Raw genomic sequence first — 27,799 nt, 5'->3', positions numbered from 1 at the left:
GTGACCTAAAATAATCAGTTTGGTGCTTCCATCCCCCGTTTTGATGGCAGAACTCTTTGCCCACGTCAGCGTGGCGACATCCTTGGGTGTAGTCAAGTGTCGAGCTTTGGAAATGAGGACGGAGCACATCTTTTAATCAGTAAAATAAAAAGACAAATCTGTATTTAATACATTTAGTTACTCATCATTCCCTTTCGAAACATACCCCCAACTTCTACCAAGAAAAACCAACATGCTATGGTGCTATAGTTTGGCCCAGGCAGTGGTCTTCAGAAAAGTGAAAACAAAAGTCCTTCATTACCTTCCCACCACAGCTTTCTGCTGCCCACATCACTAAAACACACCTTGAGAACATCAAACCTCTTTCAGGGTGCGCAGCAGGCTCTGGCTGAGGGTGGCTGTGGGTGCTGGTGCTAGTTCTGCCTGCCCTCCCCTCTCCTCTCGTTGTTTTTCCTGGGAGCTTCCACTTCAAAGCCCAGGGTTACTCGATCTCTGAGCCTGAATGACCGTGTCCACACAATTAGTTGGCCCTTTTACTGCCCACAGGTCAGAATCCTTGCAGCTGGGCACCTGAAGGCGTTCCTTCCTTGCTTCAAACCCTTCAGACTTGCTCTGCCTTTGTGCCAACCACAAATGCCCTAAATACCAACCTGCAAGCACATCTCAACACACACACACACACTGCTCTCCCACCACCCAGAAGTGACCACCGCTGACAGCAGTTGCCCACATGAAAGCCCTCAGCAGGCCAAGCTTCAGAAGTGCTGAGCATCCCTCCTCTGGAAAAAAAAAAAAAAAAAAAAAGGGGGCCTTTTATAAGATAGTCTATAAAATTTAGCACCAAAAAAGCAGAAGGCAGCCAAAAGGAGAAGTTATTTCTGACCGACAGGACTGCAGTGCTTTATTCACCTCCAATAACTTTTTTTTTTTTTTTTCTCAGAACCATTTGCTGCGACGCTTCCTCCAGCAGGCAGCTGACTGGATGTCCTAGAAAACAACTCTTGGGGTGTCTGGTTTGTGCCTGTTAAAAATAAAAAAAAAACAAACCTGCAGCAGGGAAAGCAAATGAAGAAGCTGCGTGTGGTTCTTCACAGACAAGGACACCTGCCTGGGGTTATCGGAAGAGCCCTCTAAACACTGTCCCCTTTGACTCGTTGACTTTCAAGGTTAAAGAGGCAGTTGCTTTCCCAATACCAGCAAAGCCTTCCCCCAGTTCCACTGGAGCCAATTGTGTGGGAAGCCTAAGATGTTTTTGCAGAGACAGAGCACCAACAGTGTCCTCGTCTATAATTAGGCATCTGAGCAATTTACAGAGGATATGTTCAAGGAAGAAAAGAGTAAGAGTGTTTTATATGCCCTGCTTTGTCCAAAAACGGATTATGAAAGGCAGAGCAAGAACTATTTTACCGGTCTTAGGGGGAAAATTAAATTCATTTCATTCAGTTCAAGCTGAAGCAGATGTTCAATATTCGTATGTGTGCACCTGAAGACCTGCTACATCGCAGCCTCTAACCAACACGAAGATTTAGATCGATCTGGAGAGCTGGGAATGTAAAAAAAGGGGGAAAAAAAAAAAAATGATTCCAGAGCTTGACTCCTCGTTCAGTCAATCCACCACTCGTGGAACAGGCCTTCAGCACTGAGCTGGTAAAAAGCCCTATTAAAAAATAAAATGTCATGGAAGTAGCTGAAGAGTCCTTCAAGAGTTCATTCTAGATTTTCCATCTAGGTGGTGATTTTCATACAGCTTAGTAAAGAGGACTGAATTATTGCAGTAACAGATAAAACTTTTTTTTTTTTTCCAGTACAAAATCTAGTCCAGAGGGCTTACTTACACAGTAAGCAAGATATCTTACTTAACACAAGATTGCATGTTGTCCTCCTCCAGTGCAGCAGCTTTCAGTAAGCCACTCAAAACGAGCACAGCTCCCAAGCTGCCAAAGGGACCAGGGAAAAGAACGAGTTCATTTCTTCTGAAAAAATCCCATGATGGAGACCTGCTTGTTGGCTCTGCCGGCGGTGGCTGCCCCTTTCTTCGGGTTCTTCTTTTCTTCCTTTGGTTCTTTCTTGACAGGCGGTGCAGGTTGTTTGGGCGCAGCTGGAGGCTTGGTCTTGGCGAAGTCATCCTCGCTGTCGGTACAGGACTCGCTCTCGTAAACCTTCTCGGTCACTGATTAAAAGAGAAGAAGAACAAATGGAGATGGTTAAGCCTGTGAATTGATGAGCAGCGACCTCCTCCCTGCAGTTCTCCCTCTGTATTTCTAGGAACAAGAGTTCTGGGTTCGAGGAGTACATGCCAGGTACGGGGGCCAAGCCCAACGCTCGAGGTTACGCACTAGATCCAGATGAGTGGGCTGGTTTTCTGTCAGGCTGCATCCCTTCTTTCTTAAATGTAAGAGAGGCTAACGACCTGGGAGCATTAACATCAGCCTGCTCTTTCAAAACGTCTTGTTTTCTTACAGATGTTCATTTATGGGCTGTACGTACACCTTACACAGCAGCAGCCCAAGGCTCCACACTGGGAAGCACTCAAGAGGACAATTCCTGTTCCAAATATATTAAAGTGTTGCCCTCTTCTAGAAACGAGGGCTGACTGTGCTGAAAAAACACAGCTAAAGCAGGTCCCTAGCAGGTCCCTACCATCAATTCGTCTTGCCACAGGTTGACAAGCAGCTACCCAGAAGCGATGAATCTGAACGAAATCAAAATCTTTAGTTCGGCATCAGAGGATGGGACGATCAAAAATTCTGACTTGGTCTGATTTCAGCAGGAGCCCAAGCAATCAGACAGATTGTCCAGACTTTAATTGTCCAGACTTTAGGGCAAGGCAACCCAGAGGAGATCTTGTCCTCCCTCTCCAGCGCTGTGTGCAGGTGGTTGGGGAAAAATGAAGCCATCTCTGAGGTGAGAAAAGGAGCACGACACTCAGGTGGCAGCTCCTTTCTCCGCAGACAGGCAACAGAAGAAATCCCTTAGCAATAAAACCAAATTCATCACCAACATCAAGGGGCGTTAATGAATGGGACTGCTGGCTCATTACTGTCAGCATCCCACGAGGGAAAGCTAAGAGACAGAAACCAGCACTCGCTGAGCTGAAACTGGAGTCGGCTCCACTGACGAAAGCCATTATTAGATACTAGTAAACGTTGTATCAGCCTTCCCAGCACTGCTCTGGTATTCTTCTAGTAAACCATTCTTCTTTAGCAACTGTCCTCGTTTATACACACGTCTTAACGCCTCTTCTTCTGGGAAATTAGCTCTCAGTTGCATTAATGCATCAAATCACGCAGGGTTTTCGACGTCATCGGACGGGAAAGAGGACTGGTATGAAATCCTGCTCCTCGCTGGTAGTGGGTGCTCAAATGGGGACTATAAATCCAAGCTAAAACTTCCCTCCAGAGGCAACTGGCTTTTCAGGGAGCAGTTCTTAACAGACTGCCGGCCAGTTGTTGAGCTTTAAAAAGTTATGGCATTGTCACCCTGGTGGCAACTGTTGGTAACACGAAGCGCGTGCTTAATCCCCTCCAATTACAACACAATCTATCTTAGATTAACTTTCTTTACTGAGATTGCGACTGAACTTAAAAATTCTGTATTTGTGGCAGCCACAGGCATGCAAATGTAAAACAAATTTGCCTGCAACGCCGTAGACATACTCCAGGATTGAAGTCTGTGTGGACTTCAGGCTTTAGAAGGTGCAAGGTAGAAATGCTTTAGCTTAAACCTCACTAATTCCCCTCCACAGCAGACTAAGAAGATGCACTCGCTTGTATCCCTGCTGATGCATGGTGACCTGCCTCATGTTAAACTCCACGGATACTTTAATTGCTCAATTTCCCTCAGGGCTAATCCCTGAATTAGTTTTGCTTTTTGACACCAATTTCTTACTGTTGCAGCTCTTGTGAAAATGATCACTTCAAGTCACGGAGAAATACGAGGTGCAGCCTAACCCTAATGTCAGGATTTAACAGCTCTGCAGCCCTTGTTTAAAATAAAAAGGGCATCATGGAGAGGAAAAAAAAATGTATTTCCAAGAAGAACAACAATTTATATTAGCCTGGGAGATTTGCAAGTTATCTAGCCTTCAGATGATTAGGTTTGTGCCCAGAAAGGGCGTGTAGAGGAGGGGAGAAGCTGGACAATAACCAGACAGCAATTTCTGCCCAACAGACTGGGAAGTGGTGAGTTTTCAGTCCAGGAGGCAGAATCTTCTCCCTGCCCAGTCCCTCAGCATCCCAGCTGCATCCCTCTCACCTTCCCAGGGGTGTCTCCCTGAGGCACAACAGGGGCTTGGGTTTCCCTTTTCAAAAAATGGGAGTGGATATGAAGTGTAAAACCAAAGGTCTGGCCTTCACAAGGGACTGCTAAACCTCTGGGGCTGGGAGAAGAGGTTGCTGAGTGCTTTGTTTCGGTTTTGGTTGCTTTGTTTCTTTAAAGGAGATGCATAAAACTAAGAGGAAACTTAAGATACAACTATACAGACAGGTGCAAACAGGCTGGCTCATGCAGCTCCAGATCTGGACCAAGCAGGCCTGCGTCTCTCCACATTTGTGCACAAGAAACCTGCACCATGGCAAGAGGGCTTCCAGAACTGGCTGAACTCCCTCGACATTTACTCGGATCATGAAGGCTGCAGAATGTGAAGCATCTCATACAGTTTAGCTGACAACAGCACTGCAAAGAAACGTATTTCACCCTCTTAAAATTTTAAAACCTTTAAAAAAAAAAACACACCAAACACATTCTGATCTCCTACAGCTCTTGTGCAGTGTGAGGATAGAGAGGAGGAAAGAGCACGGTGGTGTTACATGTCACATGAGGAAGCAGCGTCCAGTCAGGCTGGAATTTGAAGCCTCTGGCTCTTGGTACTCTTGTAAGAACTCTCTTCCCCTTCAGAGAGCAGAACCATCCTTATCACAAACAGAAACCCTCTTCTAGGATTTAAACCCCAGCTTGTTCCTTGTTTATCTGGGATACTTGAAATTTATACTAACATTATCAAGCTGTGTTGCACAAGCCCTGTATTTATCCTCAAAAGATAAGTGGGGGAAAAAAAAAACAAACAAACAAACTTATCCCAGATAGAATTTATCCCAAAATTTAGACTTCTCTCTGCATCATTTTGAAAAGCTTTTATCTTTGGGAAGGAGAGCAAATGAAGGAGGTGCTCACGCTGGCAGGAGGGAAAGGAGAAGAACTGGAAGAAAAATCTGTGAATAATCAAAAAGAATTAGGATTCAAGCACAGTTTCATAAACCCCTACCAGGCCTTCACCAAAATGGTGAATTATTGAGGCTGGGAGCATGAGGTAGAAGCAAAATAAAGTGATATTGTGAACCTCTTCCTCGGCCTGGGAGAGGCTGACCTGCAAAAACCTTCAACACAACTGCAATAAAAATTAGCCCCACTGACGTGTGTGGGACAGTCTTACCCATGCAGCCTTCTTCTTCATCAACGAACATTTTGGATTTCAGCACCCGCTTCCGTTTCCTCTTCTTCCCTCCAGCTGAAACCTGAAGGACATTGCAGTACCGTGAGAAATCAAGAGTTAAATTCCCGTGCACAGACTCGGGTCATAAAAGCATCAACCCCAAGGGTTTCTCTAACCAAGTTGAGCACGATTTGTAAATTCTGTCCCTTCTCTGGATATTGCAGTCTAAGTTTTATTAATGCCACAATTCCCCCCATCCTACCAGGACAAATTTTAGGGAGGCAGAACAATTTAAATCAGATTGCAACCTCCCCTGTCTGCCAGCCCTGGGGGCACATTCCTCTCCTGAGGCATGTGACGTTTTTGAAATGCGTTTACTTCTGTGAGGAGGTGGCACTGGGCTTGTTTCATCATTCCTCTGAATAATGAGGAAATAACAAGGTGTGCAAGGTATCAGGACACGTGCTGTGATGAACAGCTGCACTTCCAGTAACTCTACGTGTAAATTTTAAGCTCAGAGGTTGACTTCTTGCCAACCACAGCCCACCGGCCTTACGCAGCAGCTTCTCTGTGATACAAGGTTGAACGCTGAGGCTCTCTGGTTTCATTTCTGGCCCTGCCTCGACTCCTGAGGCCAAGATTTAGAAGGAAGGGGGTCCAAATGTGAGCAGCAATTCATAGAACCATGAGCAGGGTAAAAAAGAAGAAAACTGAGCTATGTCAGCAGAAAAACCAAACCTTAAATAAAGTTCTGTTCTAGAAAATAAACAAAATTGTGAACTTGACACTCTTTCAAGCTGGATAAAACGCTCTTACCTCACTGGATGCAGGCTCCAACTCAGTCTTCAGAGCAGGTGCTGGAGGTGGTGGAGATGGAGCTCTCTCTTCCTCAGGTGAGGGAGACAGCGGGACGTTGACTAAGAAGGACAGAGGAACATCTTGATAGCACACCGGTCTAACGTCCCCCTGTGGCTACCGTTGCCTCAGATCATCTATTTAACCCTGAGTAGTTGCCTGCAACCTGTATTTAGCTCGAGGTTTACAACTTGTAACTTAGATTTGTTTAGTTCAGGTCAGGACACCGAGTTCCAAGCCTCCAGCCTGGCAGCTCACCCGGCACAGAGGTGCTACGTGCTGTGGTTCCCACAGAAAGGATGCTGGAGGGTGAAAGGGAAAGGACGGGAGAAGGGCGTTTTTGGGAAGCCACCATCAGCTCCACTAAGCAAAACGTGAAAAAAAAAGCACAGAAATTTGAATGGTTTAACCATGTATGTCAGTCATTCGTTAAAGAGAGGGATCATTACTTGTTTAGAGATTAGAAGAGTGAGGGTTAAGACTGCGTATTCCCAAATCCCTTAGTCTCTCTACCTCGCTGCCACTGGGAGAGCAGAGCCACTGCTTCACAATCAAGGCTACAAAACCCAAACGATCGATGCTATTAGCTTGAAACTACCTCGGTCCGATAATTAAGTGCAACACTACCCACCCTAAAAGATTTTCAGGGACACCCAGCCCCTCATTTGAGGAAAAAAAACACCAACAGAAATGAAAAACCACAACCAAACCACCCCCAAAAAAGAAGTCCAGTCATCATCTCCGTTCCGTCTCATGCTGCAGATTGATGCAGTGACCAAAACCCTGGAATCCAACACCAAAAACTGACCACAGTGTTCGAGGCCCAGCTCTGGAAGCTCTCAGGCAGTGTCAGCAGGGCCTCGGTGAGTCTAGCAGGGTGTAGGAAAGCTGGGGTCACTCCTCCGTGGGGCTGGCAGGAGGACGGAGCCGTGACAGCGAAACAAACTCAGTGCAGGGCGAGGAGGGAGAAGGAGCAGCACCTTGCACCCCGCAGCAGGCTCCACGACTAATTTCAGTGATTTTAACAAATCCTTTCTGAGCCCAAGAGCAAAAGACGGCCACGCAGGCCCTCAGCCGTGGGGGAGAGCTGGGAACGTGGGGGAAGAAACTCCTCAGCTGACCTATTGCTTAACAATAACAACGCTGCTGCTGGCCGGGAGGACAGAGTGCCTGCTTGGCTTCTCCTCCCGCTCTGCTGGCCGTGGCCCTGCATTCATGCTGTCGTCGTAACACGAATTCTGGATCTGTAGCTGTCCCAGCCGATTAGGTCAGTGTGAAGAGTTATGACTGTGCCAGGCGTGCGGCCAACTGACCTTCGTAGGTTAAGAAGGGCTCAAGCGAAACAGTGGTTGGCTGCCAACGCCAAATAATAAATTACATTCTTCAAACGAGGGCTCAGCCTCCTAACTACTTCAGTAAGCGAGGCAGAGAAATGCAAACAGAGCGGGATAACATGACTCGGTATTTCACCTTGCTCCAGAGGGCTGGCTCTGGCAGCTCGGCGAAGATAAAAACTAAACAACGGGGCTGCTCGAAGGTGCGAACTGCTGGGGCAGCCTGCGAGGAGCTGCGGGGAGCTCAAAATGCTCAATATTTATCCCAGTCTCACAGCAACTGCAGGCTGAAGCGCCCCGAGGCTGCGCAGCACCGAACCTGCTTCGTGGACTTACCCAAGCTGATCACAAATTATTTTAAAGAGTGGCTCAGAGGGTTGAAAACCAGGCTGGGAAAAATCCTGCCAGCTCTGCTCGATAGCAGAGCCTGCTAAGGGACCTTCCGTGGGTCAACTCGGCTCTTCTTGCTTGGGAGAAATTTGTTTTTTTTTTATTTTTTTTAGCCTCTTTAGAATGAGTTGCCCCAGCTTTGGCAGGCAGAAGGCACCTCCTTCCCACGGCAGCGTGTTTCAGGCCGCCATGGAGCTGCATCTCTGTTGCTTTATTATCCTCCCCTAGCCAGCACAGCCCTCTGACATGTGATAACTCCTGAGTCAACCCCGAGCTGCTGCCCACAGTTTACTCAACAGCAACAGCTGCGTGAAATGGATACAAGTTGGGCAATTGGATGTACCAAAGATGTAAATCCTGGCTTTGTTTGGTTTGCTCTGACCCCTGCCTGGAAAAACTGTGAGAAGCTTTAGTGCTTCTGCCGCGGCTCTCCGAAACTGATAGAGTTTGTAGGTCACCCTGCCACTGAAATCACCCTCCAAAGTGGCTGTAAAACACTTGTCAACACTACGAAAGTCTGCTTGTGTTGGTATAGCTGGGGCTGCCAAAACCTCCTGTCCTCTGTGGACACACTTGTGTAGTTTATTCTGGCACTGGGAGTAAAACAACCTGCAGTGACTAAGGCACCCTCAAACCAATATAACTTTTTAATGAAAAAAAAAAAAAAAAATCACTTAAATGGAGATGATTGTGCCTTGTGGCCTCTCTGCATTTTCACCTCGGTACAACGTGCTGACACTCGGGTAAGAAGAGCTTATTTGGGGCTAATTTCGGTGCATTAATTGCAGGCTAAGATAGAACAGCTTAAACGACTTGCCCTGAGAGCTGTGCACGGGTTGTACAGACCCGGATTCAAACCCACAAAGCGTCCCTGCGACCGGAGGAGGTCGGCAGGCTCGATGTATCAATGGAAGCAGCAGCTCAGCTCTTTGCCTCTGGTAACTGTCCTGGACAGTTTGGATTCCCATCTTGCACGATTAAAACTCACCCCTCGATTGTCTGTGGGTGAATTCTGCGGGTGCTGGATGAACCAAGCCCTGGCTGGCAGCGGTTTCCAAATGCTCCTGATTAAAACTGCCCCTGCTCTCTGGAGAAACCTCTTTCCAATCCTTCCAAGGGTAGAAACTCTCAAAGTCCAGCTGCTGTACGTTTTTTAGAAGTTGTTCTACCCAGCTTACGTCTTTATACTCGATTAGAGGATGTAATATTGCCCACATTATCGATTTGGCTCCAGTCTGAGCATTTCAAAGAATCCCAGCCTATCTTCTTTCGTCCAGATGGATTTAGGAGGGCAAGCAACCAAAGCACTGAACGCAGACCTAATCAGGGTGGTTTAGAGAGTCATTAGCTTAAAAAGAACGATGGAAACTCTCTCATTTCTCATCTTTCCCTTTTGAAAGAGGGAGAAGCACAAAGCTAATCCGTGTAATACACAAATTTGCATACACAGGCTATGATTTGCATAAATTTACAATTCTAACGTGTAGCACAAAGCCATTTCTCGACATAATGGAAAGAACAAAGAGGGCTATGACGCAGGAGGAGCAAGAGCAGTGACAAGAAAATCCTCCAAATGGAAAGCCAAATTTTCTGCGTACATCTCCAGTAGGTTAAAAATGGGTAAAACATAAACCTACTCTCCCCACGGAGGAGCGGGTAGGGAAGTCACATTCCTGCACCGTTTTTGATGACTGAAGCTACAGAGCGAGGTTAATAAGGTAACCAGGCCCCCAACCTGACCAGATCCCTGGTTTCTGATTGCAAAACCAGGTAACTCAAGCTTGAGAGCATAAATGAACTGAAGGAGAATGACTAAGAGCATTTGGTGTGTGCACAGAGTCTCACAGCATGAAATAAATGAAAACACGAGGCATTAACTAGTCAGCATATGCTAACGTAACACAGGTAATCAATAAGAGACTGAAGAGCTCTGATATTCAAAACCAGCAACTTCTGGCAGCAAAAAGAAAGCCAAACCAACAAGCTTTCATCCTTCAAATAATGGCCTCCCCTGCTCATCCCTACCACGTGCCTGGAACAAAGGATTCGTTGCTGCCTGCTCGCTAGCAGAGAACTGATGAGCTGAGAGATTCCAGCCCGGCACGGAGCAGCGCTTCAAGTGGCTGAAGCGGGCTGATTTCCATCTTCCCTCTTCACAGCAAAACAACGCAGCTCGTCAGTCGGCTGGGTGATGAGTAAATGGAAAGACCAGATAATAGCTGACAAACATTTAAAAGAACTAAATACCAGAGAGCGTGGGCATACGTCGTTTTTATGGCTAAACAGGGAGCCGCACACAGGAATGTGATGAAATTAAGACCGATGGTGAAGAACGGCTTCCTGAGAGATTTATCATTCTGTGGAATAGTTCGAGTAGAAGTGACGGATGCCTGATGACACAGATCACTTGAAATTATGCCGGGCGAGAGAGAAACCATGAAAATAGGCCTAAGGTGGCATGGAGGCTGCTACGACGCCCAACAGGATTCGCATCCCTAACTTTTATTACAGATTCTCTTCACCTCGTGGTTATTTCTCGTGGGCTTGCCACACTGAGCAAGCAAACAGCTTCTGTTCTCCTGCTGGGGTCTCATCCCTTCCCTAGTGCAACCTCTAAGCTGTTTCACCTTTTTTGCTGAAGCTCTACACTATCCTGGTGGTTTCAATTACTTGTCCATAATGATCTCCAAATTCTTCTCCCGATCAGCTCGCTGGATGACTGCTCCATTTAGCACGTATTCCCTAGCTCGGCTCCCAACTTGTTTTCCAGTTATCTACGTTGAACGGCATTTGTCACCTCAATTATCCAAATTCTTTGGAATCTGGCTCTGCTGTTCCTCATTATAAGCCCAAATTTTGCGACGTTCTGGGCACCCTGCTCCTATCATAGCCAACAGCCACCGAGGAGACGCGGAGTCGCATCGGATATGGCTCAACTGTTTGCCTCCAGTTTCTCTATTCTCTTTTTTTTTTTTGGAAGTCTTGCTTCCAATGCTGTCATCTTCCAAACCATTTCTATAAACAGACCGAATAAAGATACTAAAAATGACCCCGAGAACGGGGAGGGTCACTTTGCAAGTGTTTACTCACTAAATCAACTGGTTACGACCAGCCCCACAACTTCGAAAGGCGTGGTATCTTTCACAGGAGATTCGAGAACCTCCTTTGCACACACGTCAGGGTGACTGGCAGCACACTCGGTGAGGAGACGGCCAGATCTGAGCTAAGCTAAGACAAAGACTGAATGACTGAGGCATCTCAATGGTATGCTGAAGTGCACGCAGCACAAGGAAAGCAGAAAACTCGAGCTACAGCCATTTGCACGGTCCTTAGTGCTCTGAACTCTTCCCTCGGCCCCTGACCAGCAGCCTCGGAGAGCAATGTTATCAAAATCAGGCCTGACCTACGTGTCTGGTTGTTTACACGCCTTTTACCTTCCTCATCGCTGCTGTCAGACTCAAGTTGTTTGATTCGCTTCCTCTTTTTCTTCTGGTTTTCGGGTTCTCTTTCCTCCTCGTTATCCGACTTGTCCAACCTCTTCATTTTACTGCCACAAAGAAATGAGGAGAAGAAAAAGGGAATGAAAACGTGCTATCCCTCCTGTGTGTGCGTGTGAAAATGTTGCACGCATTTATACAAGTATGTTCCTGATAGAATTACTGCTAGCAAGGAGATCAAACACCTCTGTCCCTCTCAGAAACATATGAGCATCACATAAGCTGAAGTATGCTTACCCATACAATCAGATATAAGTGCAAGAGCATTTTCAAGCCTCTCAACCTTACCCATATCCAGTTCTCCAAAACAAGGAGGACTTCTTTAGCCCCTCTGCAGTTCAGTTTTTGCCCGGCACCTCACCTAGCTTGGCCACAGCAAGCTGGCAAGAGCACATTCCTGATCTTGTCTCTCTAGCTCAGGCTCCCAAACACCAATGTCCCCAACAGCATCGTTCAGAAGCTCTTTTGACAGACTGCTCGCCACTGACTGCCTATGAGGTAGTGTCTCAGAATCCTGGAGCCATTTTTAAAGACTACTGGAAAAATAAAATAGCTTCTTTCTTTTGACTGTTGGCGAGACGCGTCAGACTAACAAGCCTGGAGGCTAAAGGCCCACGTATCCTCACGGAGCTGGTACAGCTTTTTGGGTAAGACTATCAATAAGCACCAGCTGCGATGGTGGGCTGGGCGGTGCGCTTACCTCTCCGGTTAAAAACGGATCGAGACCACCAATTAATTACTCCCAGGCCACCAGAGAGCCATCAGGCTGTAATGATTTTTTGTCTCTGTCAGTTTGGGTTGGATTAAACACAAAGGGCTGAACTGAAAATTCCCTCGGAGTCGCAGCCCAAAGTAAACCGGCGGCATTGAAAGCAGCAGCACATTAGCTATGGAAATCAACAAGCAGAACTTTGTGTGCTGGGAGCTGTGTACATACAAGCTTGGGAATATGCTACCCTTCCCTGCAGCACAGGTGCTCCTGCCAGCCCCCACAGATTGCCTGTGGGGTCCACGCTAAGCCTGCTCACAGCACGAGGTTGTCTCACAAAACGCCACCCCCGTCCCGCTGAAGAGTACCTGGACTGCGTCCCTCCCCGTTTGGGATGGCACAAATGGCCCTGAGGCACCTACAGCACTCCGTGGAAAAGAAATATTGAGAAAGAATTCTAAGAAAGATAATTTTAGGCGCATTTAGTGCAATTTAGTAGCTGAAAACAGCACGTAAGCCAGCATCATATGACTAGCCAGCTTCGTGCAGGCCATCAACACACAGGTTAAGAGCTTACAGGGACCCTGAACTGTCTGACCCACCTTTTCTTGTCCTTTTGTTGAGTTTTAGCAGGCTCCGTTTTCCTCCCAGGTTTCTCTACGACAGCGTTAGGGGATGACTCTGGTTGCGCTACAGGAACTGAAGTCTTGACTACTTCTTTTTCTTCCTTTGGCTGCTCGGGCACGGAGTTGACTTTGAGTTTATCTGTGAATAAACCAGTAGAAAAAAGAACACTGGGCATTCAGAATGAATGACAATTTATAAAGGAGTTGGCTAAACAGAACAATGCACTAAGAGCACCGACAACACTACAGATGATGTGTAAAAGCATTAAGGGATCTGCACTGACCAAGCTATGTCACATATGAAAGAAGGGCACATTTACATTTCCAGCTGATTTACTGGTTTGCTTCCGTTGTTCCTGATGGCACAGCCCGAACACACCACGAGCCAGGTGTGCTGCAGCAGCTCATAAATTCTGCAGAGAAGGCTCGGAGGCGATGGCAGAAGCTTGCCTGGTCTCCAGGATCTAAGGCACCACACCAGGATCGCGAGCCCACCTTCTACACATCCCCCTTGGCATACCACCACATCCACCTTTATTGCCTTCCAAATCAGTTTTAATCAAGCATTGAAAAGTCCAGGAACAGAAGAATTGAGACTGATGAACAGCAACAAGAGCTGCGTGCGGCCTCCATAAGGTTAGAGCCCACAATCAGTATTTTTAGTAACGTAGCAGCTTGTCTCTTCCCTAACTCCAACCAAGAACCAGCCCCTTTTGCCTACACAGCACCACACACAAGGACAACTCCGCTGCAAAGCCTCAATCGAGTACCAGAAGAGAGAGATCGGGGGGAGTGGTCATCAAATAATAGATTTATCAACCTGATGGGCGGTGCTGTTAGCACAGGCAGAGACGATTTAGAAATCTGGATCATCCCAAGCATGAGATGCCTGGGTGAAGCATTGATCAGCGAGACCAACTACACTGTCAGCAGGAACAGAGGCTGCTGAGAGGGCTACGAGACTGTTGAGAGGGCTACAGGACTGCTGAGAGGGCTACAGGACTGCTGAGAGGGCTACAGGACTTCTTGCCAACACCTTTCCGACCCCGCCTGGCAAACAGGCTGGCTGCTTCACCGAGCGAGGGAAAACAGCTCAGAAGGAAGAAGTTGAATGACAGCTATCGTATTTATGATCAATAGCGCAGAGCTGAAGGACCCAATTACTGTTAAACTCAGGACTTTCTGGCAGCGGTGAGATCTTTGAAGCCAGGAGAGACAGATCAACGTGCAGGGAATAAATCTTCCTCCTGGAATCACCCTGTATTTTCTATACGTGTAATCATTTCCAGTTCTGCTCAATTTGCTCCCTCCCTGCAGTCACCAAGCAAGTTTCAGCTCCCTGAGAGGGCTGAGCAGAGGACTGAGACCCATGGGAAGTCACAGAAACTCATCCAAAGCTTTCTTTTATTGCCACTGTGTTATCTTTAGCAGGCAATTTCCATTTCCTGGGTTTTTAGAATATGAACTTTGGTCTAGGGCTCCTCTCAGATCTTAAGAATTTAACGGAGCTAATTGTAATGCCTGCCCTTAGACTTGAGTCCTACGCTGAAAGCATCCTCAGCGAGTGTGGTTTCAACAAAGCAGGAGCTTGAAGATGTCCAGCAGAGCTGCTCACTGTGTGTTCTCTGACAACTGTATCCCGCAGACTTTAACAGTTGGTTCATAGAGGGTGAATTTTGCCGTTTGCTCTCACCCAGTAACTCTTTGAATTCTCTAGTGTTCTTTGTAACAGCATCTTCAAATAATTTCCAATGTGTACTCAAAAGATTCTGCATCTTTTCCTTAGACTTAGACAATTTCAGCTGGAAGTGGCCTCCAGAGGCCATCTATTCCAACCCCTCCTCAGAGGGGAAGCCCACCCCTCACTTTTCTACGCTGCTCATTAGCTCTTCACTTTGCAGTAATTAACTCTAAACCTAACTATAGACTCCTTAGTGGTTTGTGATGAAAAGCAAGCACCATTAACATGCTCTGCCTAACAGGTTTTGGCACACGCTTTACCAATAGCTAATCTTCCAGCCAAAAGTACTCACTTTAAATCAGATTTCTTCTGCACTAAAAATCCTTCCTGGGTTAGTCTGCACAAACACGTCATTTTAATTGATCTCCACCCAGCAAGCTTGTTGTCTGAAAAATTCCACTTACAACTTTTCTACTTTCCTCTAATTTTTGCCTTAAGAGCTGCATACAAAAAAAAATAAAAAATAAAAAAAAAATTAACCCCTCTGAGTTCAAATGAATGATCTTAAGAAAAGAAGGGATGTAAAGGAAATCCAGCAAGCCTCATGTCTTGAAGTTCGGGGGGAATGGAGGGGAAAGTTCTACTCCCTGATCTCTGTTCCTGCCTCCCCATCACAGCTGCATAGCAAGACACCTGATAGCACTGATTATTTTTAATTGTTACTTAGTGGAAAAAAATTGATTTTCTATGTCCCTCAGGACTTTTTTTTTTTAAACTACAGAGGACTGGTCCCTGACCACAATGGTTTCTGAAAACTGATGCAGGTTATAAAGCACTTACTCATGGCAGCTTTTCCAAAGAAGTTGTTCATTATGTTGCCCTTTGCTGGTGGTTTGCTGCTTACTGCAGACACCTGGAAGCAAACAGAGGTGTAACCACAGGAATTATTCATGAAACAGAGCCCTCGAAACGCGCAGCACTGCTTCTGGACAAACAAAATAAATACGTATAATTAGCTGACTAGTCGGTGTCTTGGATTTCAACATCTGTTTGGGAGAACTTGAAAATGCTAGAAAATACGTGGATTGAAAGTCTGAGAGCAAGTTAGTTACCACCCCTTAAGCTAGGCCTTCAAATCTAACCTAGGTCACATTCCCATGTGATGGCTGACAGCGTTACTGAAATAAGTGGTTGGGATTTGGGTCAGTTCCCAGTAAAGAACTGTTCTTTTTACAAAATATCAGTGCCTCAATTCACAGTAACCGACAGGGGAAAGAACACAGGTTGGCCAAACCATGAAGACTTTATCCAGCTACTCTGGCACATACGCTGTTCTGCTGAGCAGTTTGCAAAAAAATAAAATAAAATAAAATAAAATAAAAAAATCACTGCTCGATTCCATTACTAGAGCCACCACCAAAATGAAAAATCACACACAAAAAAGAAAGCCTGAAAGCTTGGCCTCTTAATCCCATTTATTTTCATGTAAAAAAGGCAACCAGACACTAAACTTTCCAAAGCATTCAGACAAGCACGTTTCGGCAGTTCTCAATTCACTATAAAAATCAGAAAAACGAACCAAAATGTACTCAATTGTTATATAAAAAAAAAAAGGCTAAACCGTATACAGAGAACATTACCACTTTAATACCCATTTACTGGCCAATCTGCTCTAAAAACACTCGTACTGATTAAAATTAAAACACAGCCCTGTGCTGGAAAAAACAGCAGCTGGGAAGATAAACATTTTAGTCTCGCACAGGTCAGGCTCTGAAACCTCCCTCGCAGACCAAGTTTAAACACCTTGATACTTTTAAGACCTGGGCTTCTCACATTTCACTTATTGCTCAAAACAAATCCTTTTAAGCACAATAGAGAGCGCGAGATCCTCCACTGCTGTATATATTGGCATCACTGAAGACAATGGAACAATTGTCTCAATAATGCAGCTATGCTGGTTTATACTAGCTGGAGATCTGGCTCAAGGAGGAACGTCAAAGTGTCAAAGGCACGGCAGCTACACTTCTGCGGCGAGGTCAAGAGCGTGGCACAACGCTCTCCCCTCTGATGACAGGAGGCACGACTGCGCTATACGGTTAAACGCTTACAAGAGCGCTGCCTGAGCGCTCCCAGGGGACAGCAAATTTAGCACTAGAGGCGCTGGATGAAGCCACGCTGCGGCTGGTTAAGGTTAGTGAGGTTGAATAAGCACAAAGCCTGAGGCTGTTAACCCGAAGGGTCTGAGGTAACTTACACCTGGGGCCTCCTTAGGCTCTGCTTTGGTTTCTTTACTCGTGTCCTGGGCTTTGGAAGCGGCTTTGGCTGCGAACAGCCCCATGATGCCCTTGGGTTGCTGCGAGCTCTGCTTGGTGGCCGAGGGACCGTGGCCGTTGACCGTGGGCACGCTGGCAGCACCCGTGTCACTCGGTGGCTGGGCACCCGCCTGCGCCGACGTCTGTGCTTGAGAAACCTCGGCGGGCGTCCTGGGGACGGCGGCAGCGCAGTGAATGGCACTAAACCTGTGCGACGGAGTGAGAAATTTAATTAGCCTTTTAACTTCTTAGTTTTCACCTCGGCTTCCTCCCCAGCAGCGCCGCACTTCGCTGGTTCTGCCTTCTCCTGTTATGGGGGAAAAAAAAAAAAAAGAGCAATTTAATTTGTGCATGGGGACGAGAAAGAAAGGCTGGCGCTGAGGGAAAGCGATGGAGACCTCGACTGAAAAGATCAGCTGAACCTGTCAGCAAGAGCCAGAGCATTCAAATGCAAAACAAGCTGTTGGGATTTCGTGGAGGGGGGGAGCCCATCTCCACACCCAGGGTGGGGATGGAGAGAACTGCATTTTATTCCTAAACTGGTTACACTCTCCAAAGCTTACAGCGTGAATAGTGTTGCTGTCTGATGATCTAAAACGTTCACAACTTTCAGATGCTTTGACAGGGTCCACTCTTGCTGCAGCAAGCAGCTGCAACCTCACCAGCCAGGTAAGTAAATTACAACTGCGAGTAAACTACTCACAGGGCTCAGAAGACATCCACGACATTCAGTGACTTAACTATATAAAGGCATTTTCATGGAGTCACTGGTAGGCAGAGACGCATCTCAGCTTGCAGCAGTCTGAAACGTGATTGTTGGGGAATACTGAGATACAAGAATGAAACGATGTGCTCACAGCTACAAGACAATTCGCGGAGAGTCAGGAATAGCTGTACCCAAAAATAACCGAATTCTGCTCCCCACTGTGCAAATCACAGGCGAGGCTTTCCAGATTTCCTACAGAAATGCCACAAAAGAGCACAGACTCACGCCTTCCAAGCCAGTGAATTGCATAGCGTAATTTTTATTTGCGTAAGAAATAAATCAGTTTTCTGCCAATTAATCGCCGTGCCTGGGCATTAGCAGCTCAACATGCAGCCTGCTTGTGCGCGGGTCAGAAACCGAAATGGATCAGCAAACAACACCTCTGCAGCAGCAATCCCTCAACATCCAAACCTTTAATGGAAGGAGAGGAGGTACTGAAGGGGAATATTCCTGCTTTCCTTTCTACTTGCAGCCTGTTCTCAACACGGTCAACACAGCATGCTAAACGGCCCTCGCTCCTACTCCACAGACACTCGTGAGCAACACCACCAACTCCCCAAATTACAATTAATGCTTTCTTGTCAGTGTCTGTAATGATGGTGCAGTTAGCACACGCAAACCTTCCACATCCCAGGCCTCTGGGAATTTACCTTGCCCTACTGCTGCTGCGCGGCTACAACCTGTGGGCTCGATCCAAAATTGACTGAATAATCGCTGGAAAAACAAGCAATGTTTGGACTGGGCTCTGCAAGCAAGGAGCTGCTTCCGCTTGGAAAGCTGACGTTGGTGACATGCATCAAAGCCCGTTGTTTATCCCAGTACAGCTCGCCACCTCCTCCGTCTTCACAGCATAAGAGGTCCCATACAGATGCAGAAGAGAATAAAGATCCTTGCCCCAGAGCTTCGGAGATATATGGACTGAGAAGGAAACGGAAGAAGCCAGGAGGTTCTGTTTGCTGTAAACATGCACATAGGCAGACCTCTGTCTCGCGCAGGTACTGCAGGGATCTTGTCCCGGCTGTAAGAGGCGATTCACGTCGCTGACAAGTCCCAGGGAGAGGGAACGTGGTCGGTTTGGAAGTAGTTCAGCCAGGCCACAAATGAAGAAGCTGCCTTTTTCTCAGTTCGCTTGGGAAACACCGCTCCAAATCCCGCCAGAGAATTAAAGGTAGGCTTCAGAAAGCGATTTCAGAATTGTCTAAACCTTCTGGATGTACAAATCCGAAAGGCAGGCTCCTCTGAGGCACGAGTATCACCACGCAGGGGTGCCTTAGCACAAACAGCAAGGAAACTACGGCCAAAGACATAGCACACATCTTCCCTGAAGCTGGGTTTCCTAGCTCTTACTGCGGTATTGACATTCGTATTTGAAATACGGCTTCGAGAACATTATTTTCCCAACCACCCTCTTGTAAGGCAGCTATGTTTCTAGCCCTCTATTCTATACTCTTCCCGTGACACAGCATTCAGGCATCCCGCTTCTAAAGCAGATTGGTCACGGCACCGTACGTACTGATTGCATCAAGACGAAGCCGTCAGGGGGGAAACACACATAAATGAAAAGCCCCAGCAGCCAGGCACCACTCAGAGAGCAAATCAATGCTCTCTGGAGACCGAAGTCCCTCTGAATTCTAAGACAATCTTTCTCTATTTCCACCCTTGTGCTGCTTGGTCTGTTTACACTCCAGGCTCTTATCTGAAATACAGAGAGCGGGTTCCTGAAAGTCATCTTTTAGAGGTGGAAGAGAGCAGTGGATGAAGACACAGTCTCACAGTACAGAAGGCAAGCTCAGGTTAGTGCTTTCCTGAACGCATCACTCGTGTCTTTGTACGTCTGTTTTGATTTACTCTTCCTGCATGACAGGGAACTGGATAAAAACGATCATGATTCAGCATGGCCTGGAGATAAGAAAAATGTTTCTAGCCATCAGACAAGAAAAGTACTGGAACACTGCTGGAGTAAGAGAGCAAGCGAACCGACCGTAAGCTGGAGATAGCTCAGTTTATAAAACAATGATACAATTTATTGTCTAGGGACGGGTCTGGCATGACTTCTTCTAGCTTTCTAAAAATTCAGGCATGTCTGGTAACCGCTGACTCCTGCTGAAGCGCACTGTGTAACAACATCTCAATCTCCAACCACGGAGCGTAAGAAGCAAAACCGAGCCATAACTCACTTGCTGCAGTCGTGCAGGTTTGTTTTGACAATGTCATAGTCGGTGTTGTAGAGCGGCCCGCTGTCTTTGAGCAAGGCTTTCTGGATGCTGTAAACGTGCACGCTTGCAATCGTGGCCAGTTTAGACTTCATTGCTGCGAGGGGAAAAAGAAGAGAAGTCCTGTTAGCACAGCTTTTAGAGAAGCAGGGGGCAACTTTCAGTATTAGGCTCTGCCTCTGATGAACACTGACAGTCCGTTCCCGTGACAGCAAGGACCTGCAAATTAAATCATCTAATTGTACTTCTTCTAATGATCACTAACTGAGAATTCAAGGTCGCAGACTCCACGAGCCTGTCAAATGTGTTTTCTGCTGTACACACCTGGTTTTTACACAACTGAATTAAGACCAATCTCTTAGTGTTTACCTTCAAAACATCCAGTGTCTGGGATTCAGAACATCCTATATGACTACCTAAGGCTGAGGAAGAAAATAGATGGCGATACCTCAACCCTGCTGCAACTGCTCCCCATGCCACTGAAGCAGCACCTGCTGTTACAGCTAGTGTTGCAGTGTTTTCTTTCATAAGCTGCTGAAATCAATGTTTTATCTCCTCTATGCTGTTTAGGCTGCAGTCCCCTTGAGGCAAGAGCTGTTCTTTAGGAACTCTTTGTTCACGGCTCGTATCGCTCTTTCCACACAGCCCTGGGTTGAGGCAGAGCTTCCAGGCACTGCAAAAACACACAGCAATCATTTCTTGGGGCCATTCCTAGACTACGCAGCCCTGCTCCCATCACAGTCCTCAGCCTCTTCCAAATCTCAGTCATACCCCTGGCCTGTCTTCTAGCACAAAAACCACGAACAACCCTTTCCTCCACGGCAAAGCAGAACTTTACGCAGCGCACATAATTCAACGAGCATGACAGGCAGTAGTTGCACTGCTTGACAGTCTGCTGCCCTGATGAAGACAACTCAGCTAGAAATCCGCTTCAGGTTCGCTTTCAAAAAGGAAAATATCACGAGTCTTTCAAAGTTAGTTCATTAATATCGATGGTAAAGGTCACGACAAATGCCACGGTACGTTCTGAAACGCCAAAGATGTAACTTGAAAGTGATGAGGAGCCTGCAGATGTGTTTCAGTTGCTACAGGTCGGATCTCATTAGCAGGACCAGACGTGGAAACAGACAGGAAAATGACTGACAATACAAGGGGAGCAGTTTGGGAAGCAGTGTTGCAGAAGCGAGTTTTGCTGTTTTCTTGTTGGTTTGATTTTTTTTGAACATTTTTTCCTGTGAAAACAAATACCTCAGACAAAAGTGGGAACGTTCTCACAGGATATTAAATTAATATCGAGATCTTGCATTTAATCAATAACAAGAATCATCTCTTTCAGTGTCCTTGGAAGCCTGAAGGCTCCCAGTTGGTCTAAAATGCCGTGAGACATTGCTGTGCCCTGCTCCTTTACTGCTGCCTTTAATGAGGAGCCGTCTGTCAAGTGGCAGGGAGTTGGAAAAGAATCCCTGTCGACTCAAATGTGCAACCCAGAAATCAGACCCAAATCACAAGCCTGTAAAGTTACCCAGCTGTTGGCTCAGACACTCAAAATTCTGAGAAAAAGCTAGTACAAAAAGTACACACCTGAAGCCGACAGCTTGACTAAGCATTTATGTGCAGATGGCAAGTTCTGAGCTTTACTCACTTTGCTGTTCTTTCAAAGAAAAAAAAGCATAATTTTCACGATCTGCTTACCTTCCAGCTTATCCTCTCTCACTACTGCAACCTTGTGGCACTGTAAAAAAAAATAAATTTTATTAATCTTAACCTTAAATCTTGAAAAGATCTAATATTTTCGGTTATCTATTGAATGAAAAAGCCTGCAGACTGTAGGTGCAGCTTCACAGAACTCTGCCAACGCCTTTAAACCACCCTCAGCAGTTCGTTTTCCCAGCTGTATCTTCCTGCTTTCCTACTGCACTGCTTCACAGATAAGAAGAAACGCTCAGTCCTCCGTTCCTGACACCAGGAGATGAGATATGGACGAAAGGAGAACAAAACAATTGTGCAGCACAGCTGAGAAAAGCAAAGGAACGCAGCTGGAGACCAACTGCTGGAAAGCTGATGCAGTAGCCACATATATTAAGACAGGCTACGACATTTAACATAGCATTATCTAGCATAGACAGGGCAAAAGAGAAGCAAGATGCAATGAAAAAGATACGCAATTAATTTAACAGCCAGAAACGAATGCTTCCAGAAATGTGCTCTACAGCCTGTACTTTTGCCAGTCTTCAAGGACCGGACCTGCTCTCTGACATTCAACAGGCTGCAGTGAGTACAGAGAGCATCCAAAACAGACAGGCTGGACAAAATCCATCCATCAATTTTGTGTTTAACTGATACCAGGCTATCCAGCAGAAGAACAAGAGACAAGAAACTGCAGGCAACCTGAAAAAATAAAGAAAGATCAGCAGTCTTGGTCCCCCCACTGAGGCTGTATAAAGTGGCAAGCACATAGCAGTGCTTAAGCCCCGAGGAGAATTCTTTATGACAGATTTCTAGCCCTGTCTCCCAACAGAGAGCTCTTGGAGTTGAATCCACAGCCTTGTGGCTACCCCTACTGACAGCAGAAAGAAATGCAGGGTGCCCAGCAGGCACTGGGTTGGATCTGAAGCACTCTCATCGGTTTCCTCCTCATAATTGACTTGTGCCAGACGTTACCCATCAGCTACTTCAATGCCTGCACATCTTCTGGAAGCATTTGCCAGATTTTCCAGCTCCTGGTAGCCCTCAGGCACCCAGTCTTGGGAGCACTGAATTTGCATTGCTCCATCTCCGCCCCTACAACTACTGCTGGTGCAGGTCATCCTTCTTAGAAGTCACTGGGGCTGTGTAGGATTCAAAATCAAAGTATTTAAAAATGAGGTGGGGAGGAAGAAAAAGTGGCCTCTATGCATTTACCTTTGTAAATTTTTCTTGTTTTAAAAGTACTGCTAAGACTGAGTACAAAAAAATAAAAATAAAAATAAAAAAACTGTATCCTGCATATCCTATGTCAGAATTCACTTATTGCTATTATTAAGTTTGCCCTAAGGTGTTTAAAAACTGTGTGTTTATGAACTTCTCACCTACTCTAGTGAGCCAAGAGCCCCTACCTCGTTGTTTCCAAAAGAAACCAGGGGAAAAATACGTTAAACTCAAGCTGTAGGTTGGACACCATTGGTACAGCTTTAAAAAAAATAAATAAATTTCATTGTATGGAGCTCACACAATGGAGAATTACCTTCATTTTCAGGCAAATTTGGAGATGTAGAGAGTATCCTATGCCTGTGAATCAATTACTTAGAAAAACTGTAAAGGATGGTGGCTGTTTCTCTCCCCCATCTGCTGACAAAAGCCAGGGCACCCTGAGATGGACTAATCCTAAATGAAGACTGTGGATTGCATTTTAAAAGATATTTGGTTTCCTAAAGGTATGAATAGACACCTGGTGGAATATTGAAAGCACTTAGTGTTCATCTTATTAAACTCTTATGAGAGAAAAGGGGAGCAGGCAACCAATTCGCTCATTTTCTTTAAAAAAACCCTCCTGGGGTACCTACCTGAAATTATGAATGACATTTTTGAAAATCTGACAAGCAGGAATGAGAAACAATAAATACATTGACTACAAGGAGTTAATGTATTTATTTGCTCTGCTTAGCAAGCCAAATTATTTTTGAGTACAAAACGTTTTTTCTCTTGTACACCATGATAAATAGTTACCTTATTTAACAAGACAACTTTAACTGAATTCCAAGCTCTCTCCAAACACGACTTAGCACAATTCTACTCCACAGCAGATCCTGGAAAACGGATTAGCTGATCTCACAAGGGACCCTCTGGACTATTTTCTAAAATCTGTTGTCTGGTCATATCAACAGGGTAGAGAGATAGGATTCTTAAGATTGATAGAGTCTTAATTTGATAAATTAAATTGATAAATTCAATCCTTAAATTGATAAATTCTTAAGTTCAGCTTCAGACCCAAAGGTTACAAAAGGTGAGAAAACAAGGCAAGAACAAGCAGCTCTTAGACACCTTCGAGAAATAAAACACTCACAACGTGTCCATTCTGGATGGTGTTTCCTGCTACTAAGTAGGTGACGTGAAGCTGAGCTCCTGAGTTCTCCTTTCGTTTCCTCTCTACGTAATCATACAGCATCCTGCACAAAACAAATCAGTGTTAATTACCTTGAAAGGAATGAGCTCATCACCACCCTGTCTGTGAAGCTTATGTAAAAAGAGCAGAGCTAATCTGACATGGAAACTTTTTACATAAACGCGGTTATTTTAACCAGGATTAAATTAACCTTATTGGGTCGCCTTCCTCCCCTGCCACCCTGAAGAATCCCACAGTCCAACAGCAACATTAACCAAAGGTGAAATGAATTCGAGCTCTCAAAACTTTAACAGATGGTTGCAGATCATCTCAAATCCCTGTTCCAAAGTTTCCCCTCGAGAAATGCTTTTACAACCCAGCATTACGAACCACCTGACAAAGGAGCTGGGAATTTTGGTGCTTGAGGACACTGCCAGGTGCACACATCCAATCCCAAATATAACCGTGGACACGGTGATCAGCAACAAGAGGAAAGAGCGTGACCAGTGCTGAGGAGATTGAGCTGAGAATCAAGCTTCCAGCTCCCACCAATACCAGTGGTGTACGAAGAGTGTCCCAGGTACAATATCTGATGGAGATACCTGAAGATCCTCACTGCTACAGAGTGCCCAAAGCCCTTTCCAGCTTGGCCTTAAACACTACCAGCTCCTCTGGGAACCCGTTCCAGTGCCTCACCACCCTCTGAGGCAAGAATTTCCTTCTTGTGTCTAATCTAAACCCCAATTCCCTCAGCCTGTCTCTGCAGGAGAGCAGCTCCAGCCCCTGAGCATCTTTGCTGACACCTCTGGACTCCTCTGAACCTGATCCCTGACCCCTGGGACAACATTTCTGTATTCTTCCCAGTCTCTCTGTTCTCACTTCCACCTTCTGTGAGCCTCCTTTTCCCGTCTGAGCTTTGCCAGGAGCTCTTTGCTCATCCACGCAGGCCCCCTGGCATTTTTGCCTGACTCTCTCTTTGTTGGGATGCATCAAAGCTGAGCTTGGAGGAGGTGATCCTTGAATATTAAGCAGGTTTCTTGGTCCCTCTGTCCTCCAGGGCTTTGTCTTGTGGTACTCTACCAAGCAGATCCCTGAGGAAGCCAGAGTCTTCTCTCCCAAAGCCCAGGGTAGAGAGCTTGCTCTGCTCCTTCCTTGCTGCCCTCAGGATCCTAAATGGCTCCACGTCGTGGTCACTGCAGCCCTGGTTGCATCGGCTCCTCTATCTCTTGGAGGAGGAAGCTGCCAGCAGCGCATTCCTGGAGCCTCCTGGACTGAAAATCAAACCTTCCTGGTTGAAACCTCCCAAATGAGGCTCAGGGCTTGTGATTATGAGGCTCACTGACATCCAGGGGATGTCCTCTCCTCGCTTCCCCTGCCCGTCCTTCCCACAGAGCCCGTGTCCTTCCATCCCACGACACAGGAGCCATCCCACCCAGGTCTGCACCAGCAGCGAAGCACCCTGCAGCACCCATCACCTAAATTGTTCAACACGCACCGAGGAAAGAGACCCATCTTTCAGCACATTAGATGCCCAAGCTGATGTTCAAGCAGTTAGGACAAAACAGCTGAAGCTATGCCACAAACGTTCCTTTAGGTCCCAGCTCTGGGTGGGAACAAGGAGAAAAAGGATTTATATTGTGGGACCTGACGTGCTCATGCGACCTTCAGACCCTTAACTCTGCTTAGCCCTACCTGGCTGTGTAAAAACAACCCCAGAATCCTTGAGAGCTCATACTTTTTTTTTTTTTTTATGGAATATTTTAAAAGGTTGCAGTAATTTTTATTCCCCCAAATATACCCAAAGTTACACATTTAAGCAAAATTTGGAGAAGCAAACGATGTTCTGACGGTACAGCTGATTCCCCATCATCCAGAGAGATCCTTTTCATATGTTAACCACAGGCAGGGAAACAGTAATAGCAAGGCTCTGACACAAAAGCAAACACTTGCAGGATATACCAATACCTACTGTTTAGCCTGGTTGACGTGAACTTTTAAAGTATAGCTCAGCCATTTGTATGTCACCTGGAAAAGAAAAAAAAGAAGAAAAAAAACTTTAATAAAACCTCACTCTTTTGACTGTTAAACCTCACACATCCTCCCGAGGGTAAGTCGAACCCTTTAAGACCCCCTTCCCCAGGAAACCCACCACAAAACCTGTTAGAAGTGAGAGCACGTGGACACCCGCCCTCCTTCTGGGCTACACTGAATAGATTTAACCCCCAAGACCTGAACGATCTCTCGACCCTAAAAGGTGCGTTTTTATGACTACATTTTAACAGGTGTGTTTCTGTGAATACCTTTTTGAACTGCCACTGCACAGACAAAGCCATTCAGTGCTTAGCTTCACAACTGAGAAGGAACTGGAACAGCACAACACCTGGCTGTGAGAAGCACTCGCTGCTCACCCCAAACCACCGAGGACTTCCCAAATTTCCCCGTCACAAGGGACCGGGGATCTCTGGCTGCACCACAGCCCTCCAGGAGCCAGCAGCTCCAAGACTTGCTGCTCTATTTGAACAGGGCACATCCTTATACCTCCTTCTCCTCCCTCTCTGCCTTCTTTTTTACATCAAACCTCAGGCTAGGGCCTCTCCTGCCTCAAGCACAACTGTTAATTGAGCTGTTGTTAGTTTAGCACTTTATGGAAATAAATTATAATGACAGAGGCAGCTCGTGTTACGACAAATCCTTTGACAGCCGCAAGGATGTGGCAACTTTACTGGATGGGTTTCCAGGCTAAGTTTTTATTTTGAAATAAAACCAGACGCACTTGGGTACTGTGTTTCTGAACCTTCCTAGAAGTAACAAGGCTTCAGGATGCTACAGGTGATAAATGGTAATCGTTTTTAGGCTGACCCCGCAGTAGCTGAAAGGGTGGGCAGGGCCGCCTCAATCCCTTCCTGGTTCCAGGCACTTCTCTGAGTTTTATTTTTTGAGGTAAAATTTTGCTGTCACCACAGGGATTTGGGTTTGTTTATGGAGAAAAAAAACAACAACAACAACAACAACAAAAAAAAAAAAAACAAAAAAAAAACAGGTTATGGCAGGTTATGGAGGATAAGGAGGCTGGGGAGAGCTGCTTTTCCCGTGATGGGAATAATGCCATCACTGACTCCCTTCAGAGACACTAAACTATTACAGGGGGTGAAAAAAAGTGATTAAAAAAAGCATTTTTGGCCCCGTACGAGTGGAAATCAGCACTCATGGCAACCTGTGGAGCGGCGACCTGTGGAAAAACTCCGCCACCACCCCCTCCACCGGCAGATATTCGGCTGGGGGAAGCTGAAACAGGGCACGGAGGGGCCCCCCCAGCCGCAGGTATCGGGACTCACCACGCGGTTCTGGTCGGTGACGAACTCGTCGATGTTCTCCAGGTACAGCTCGTCCTCCATGGCGGCCGGATGAGGGCCGGCCCCTTCCCCGCGCCCTTCCCGCGCACCTCAGCGCTGAGGCGGCCGGGCCGCCGCCATGGCAACGCGACGGCAGCCGCGCGGGGACAGTAACATGGCGCCGGGCGCGGAGGCGCCGGGAGGGGCTTGGGGACGACCCGCCCCGGAGGGTGCCCGCGTCCTGTTTTATATGGCCTTACGCCCTCTTGTCAAGTCCGCACTGTGTTCTCTCATGTCCCCACAGCCTTGTACTGTCCCCTCATACATCTCCGTTGTGTCCCCTTATGTCCCCACAGCATTGTGTTGTCCTCTCACACATCGCCATGGTGTCCCATCTGCCTCATGCCATCTACACAATGTCCCCTTATGGCCCCGTGGCCTCACACTGTCCCCTGACAGATCCCCACAGCGTTCCCTCACATCCCCACAGCCTTGCACTGTCCCCTCACATGTCCCCACTGTGTCGCCTCACATCCCCACGGCCTCATGCTGTCCCCTCACACATCCCAATT

General features: G+C 46.6%; 1 protein-coding gene across 2 annotated transcripts; it reads right to left on the bottom strand.

Moving 5' to 3' along the window:
• Nucleotides 1–105: 105 nt before the first annotated feature.
• Nucleotides 106–27,405, bottom strand: POLD3 (DNA polymerase delta 3, accessory subunit). Of its 2 annotated transcripts, XM_082775279.1 has the most exons (12): nucleotides 27,231–27,405; nucleotides 25,865–25,920; nucleotides 23,857–23,959; nucleotides 21,507–21,546; nucleotides 19,779–19,911; nucleotides 16,778–17,042; nucleotides 15,364–15,436; nucleotides 12,819–12,981; nucleotides 11,445–11,557; nucleotides 6,248–6,348; nucleotides 5,432–5,513; nucleotides 106–2,170 (listed from the first exon to the last, which is right to left on the bottom strand). In XM_082775279.1, exons 1-12 carry the CDS (start codon nucleotides 27,288–27,290, stop codon nucleotides 1,965–1,967), a joined length of 1,395 nt encoding a protein of 464 aa, XP_082631405.1. In that variant the 5' UTR covers nucleotides 27,291–27,405; the 3' UTR covers nucleotides 106–1,964. The 2 variants fall into 2 exon arrangements, with proteins under 2 accessions (XP_082631405.1, XP_082631406.1); XM_082775280.1 differs by lacking the exon at nucleotides 27,231–27,405 and having other exon boundaries at nucleotides 25,861–25,920.
• Nucleotides 27,406–27,799: the final 394 nt, after the last annotated feature.

This window comes from Aythya marila, assembly GCF_965140915.1.
Source record: "Aythya marila genome assembly, chromosome: 1".
In the NCBI taxonomy this organism is placed as follows: Eukaryota; Metazoa; Chordata; class Aves; order Anseriformes; family Anatidae; genus Aythya; species Aythya marila.
This window is presented reverse-complemented; position numbering and strand designations above follow the sequence as displayed.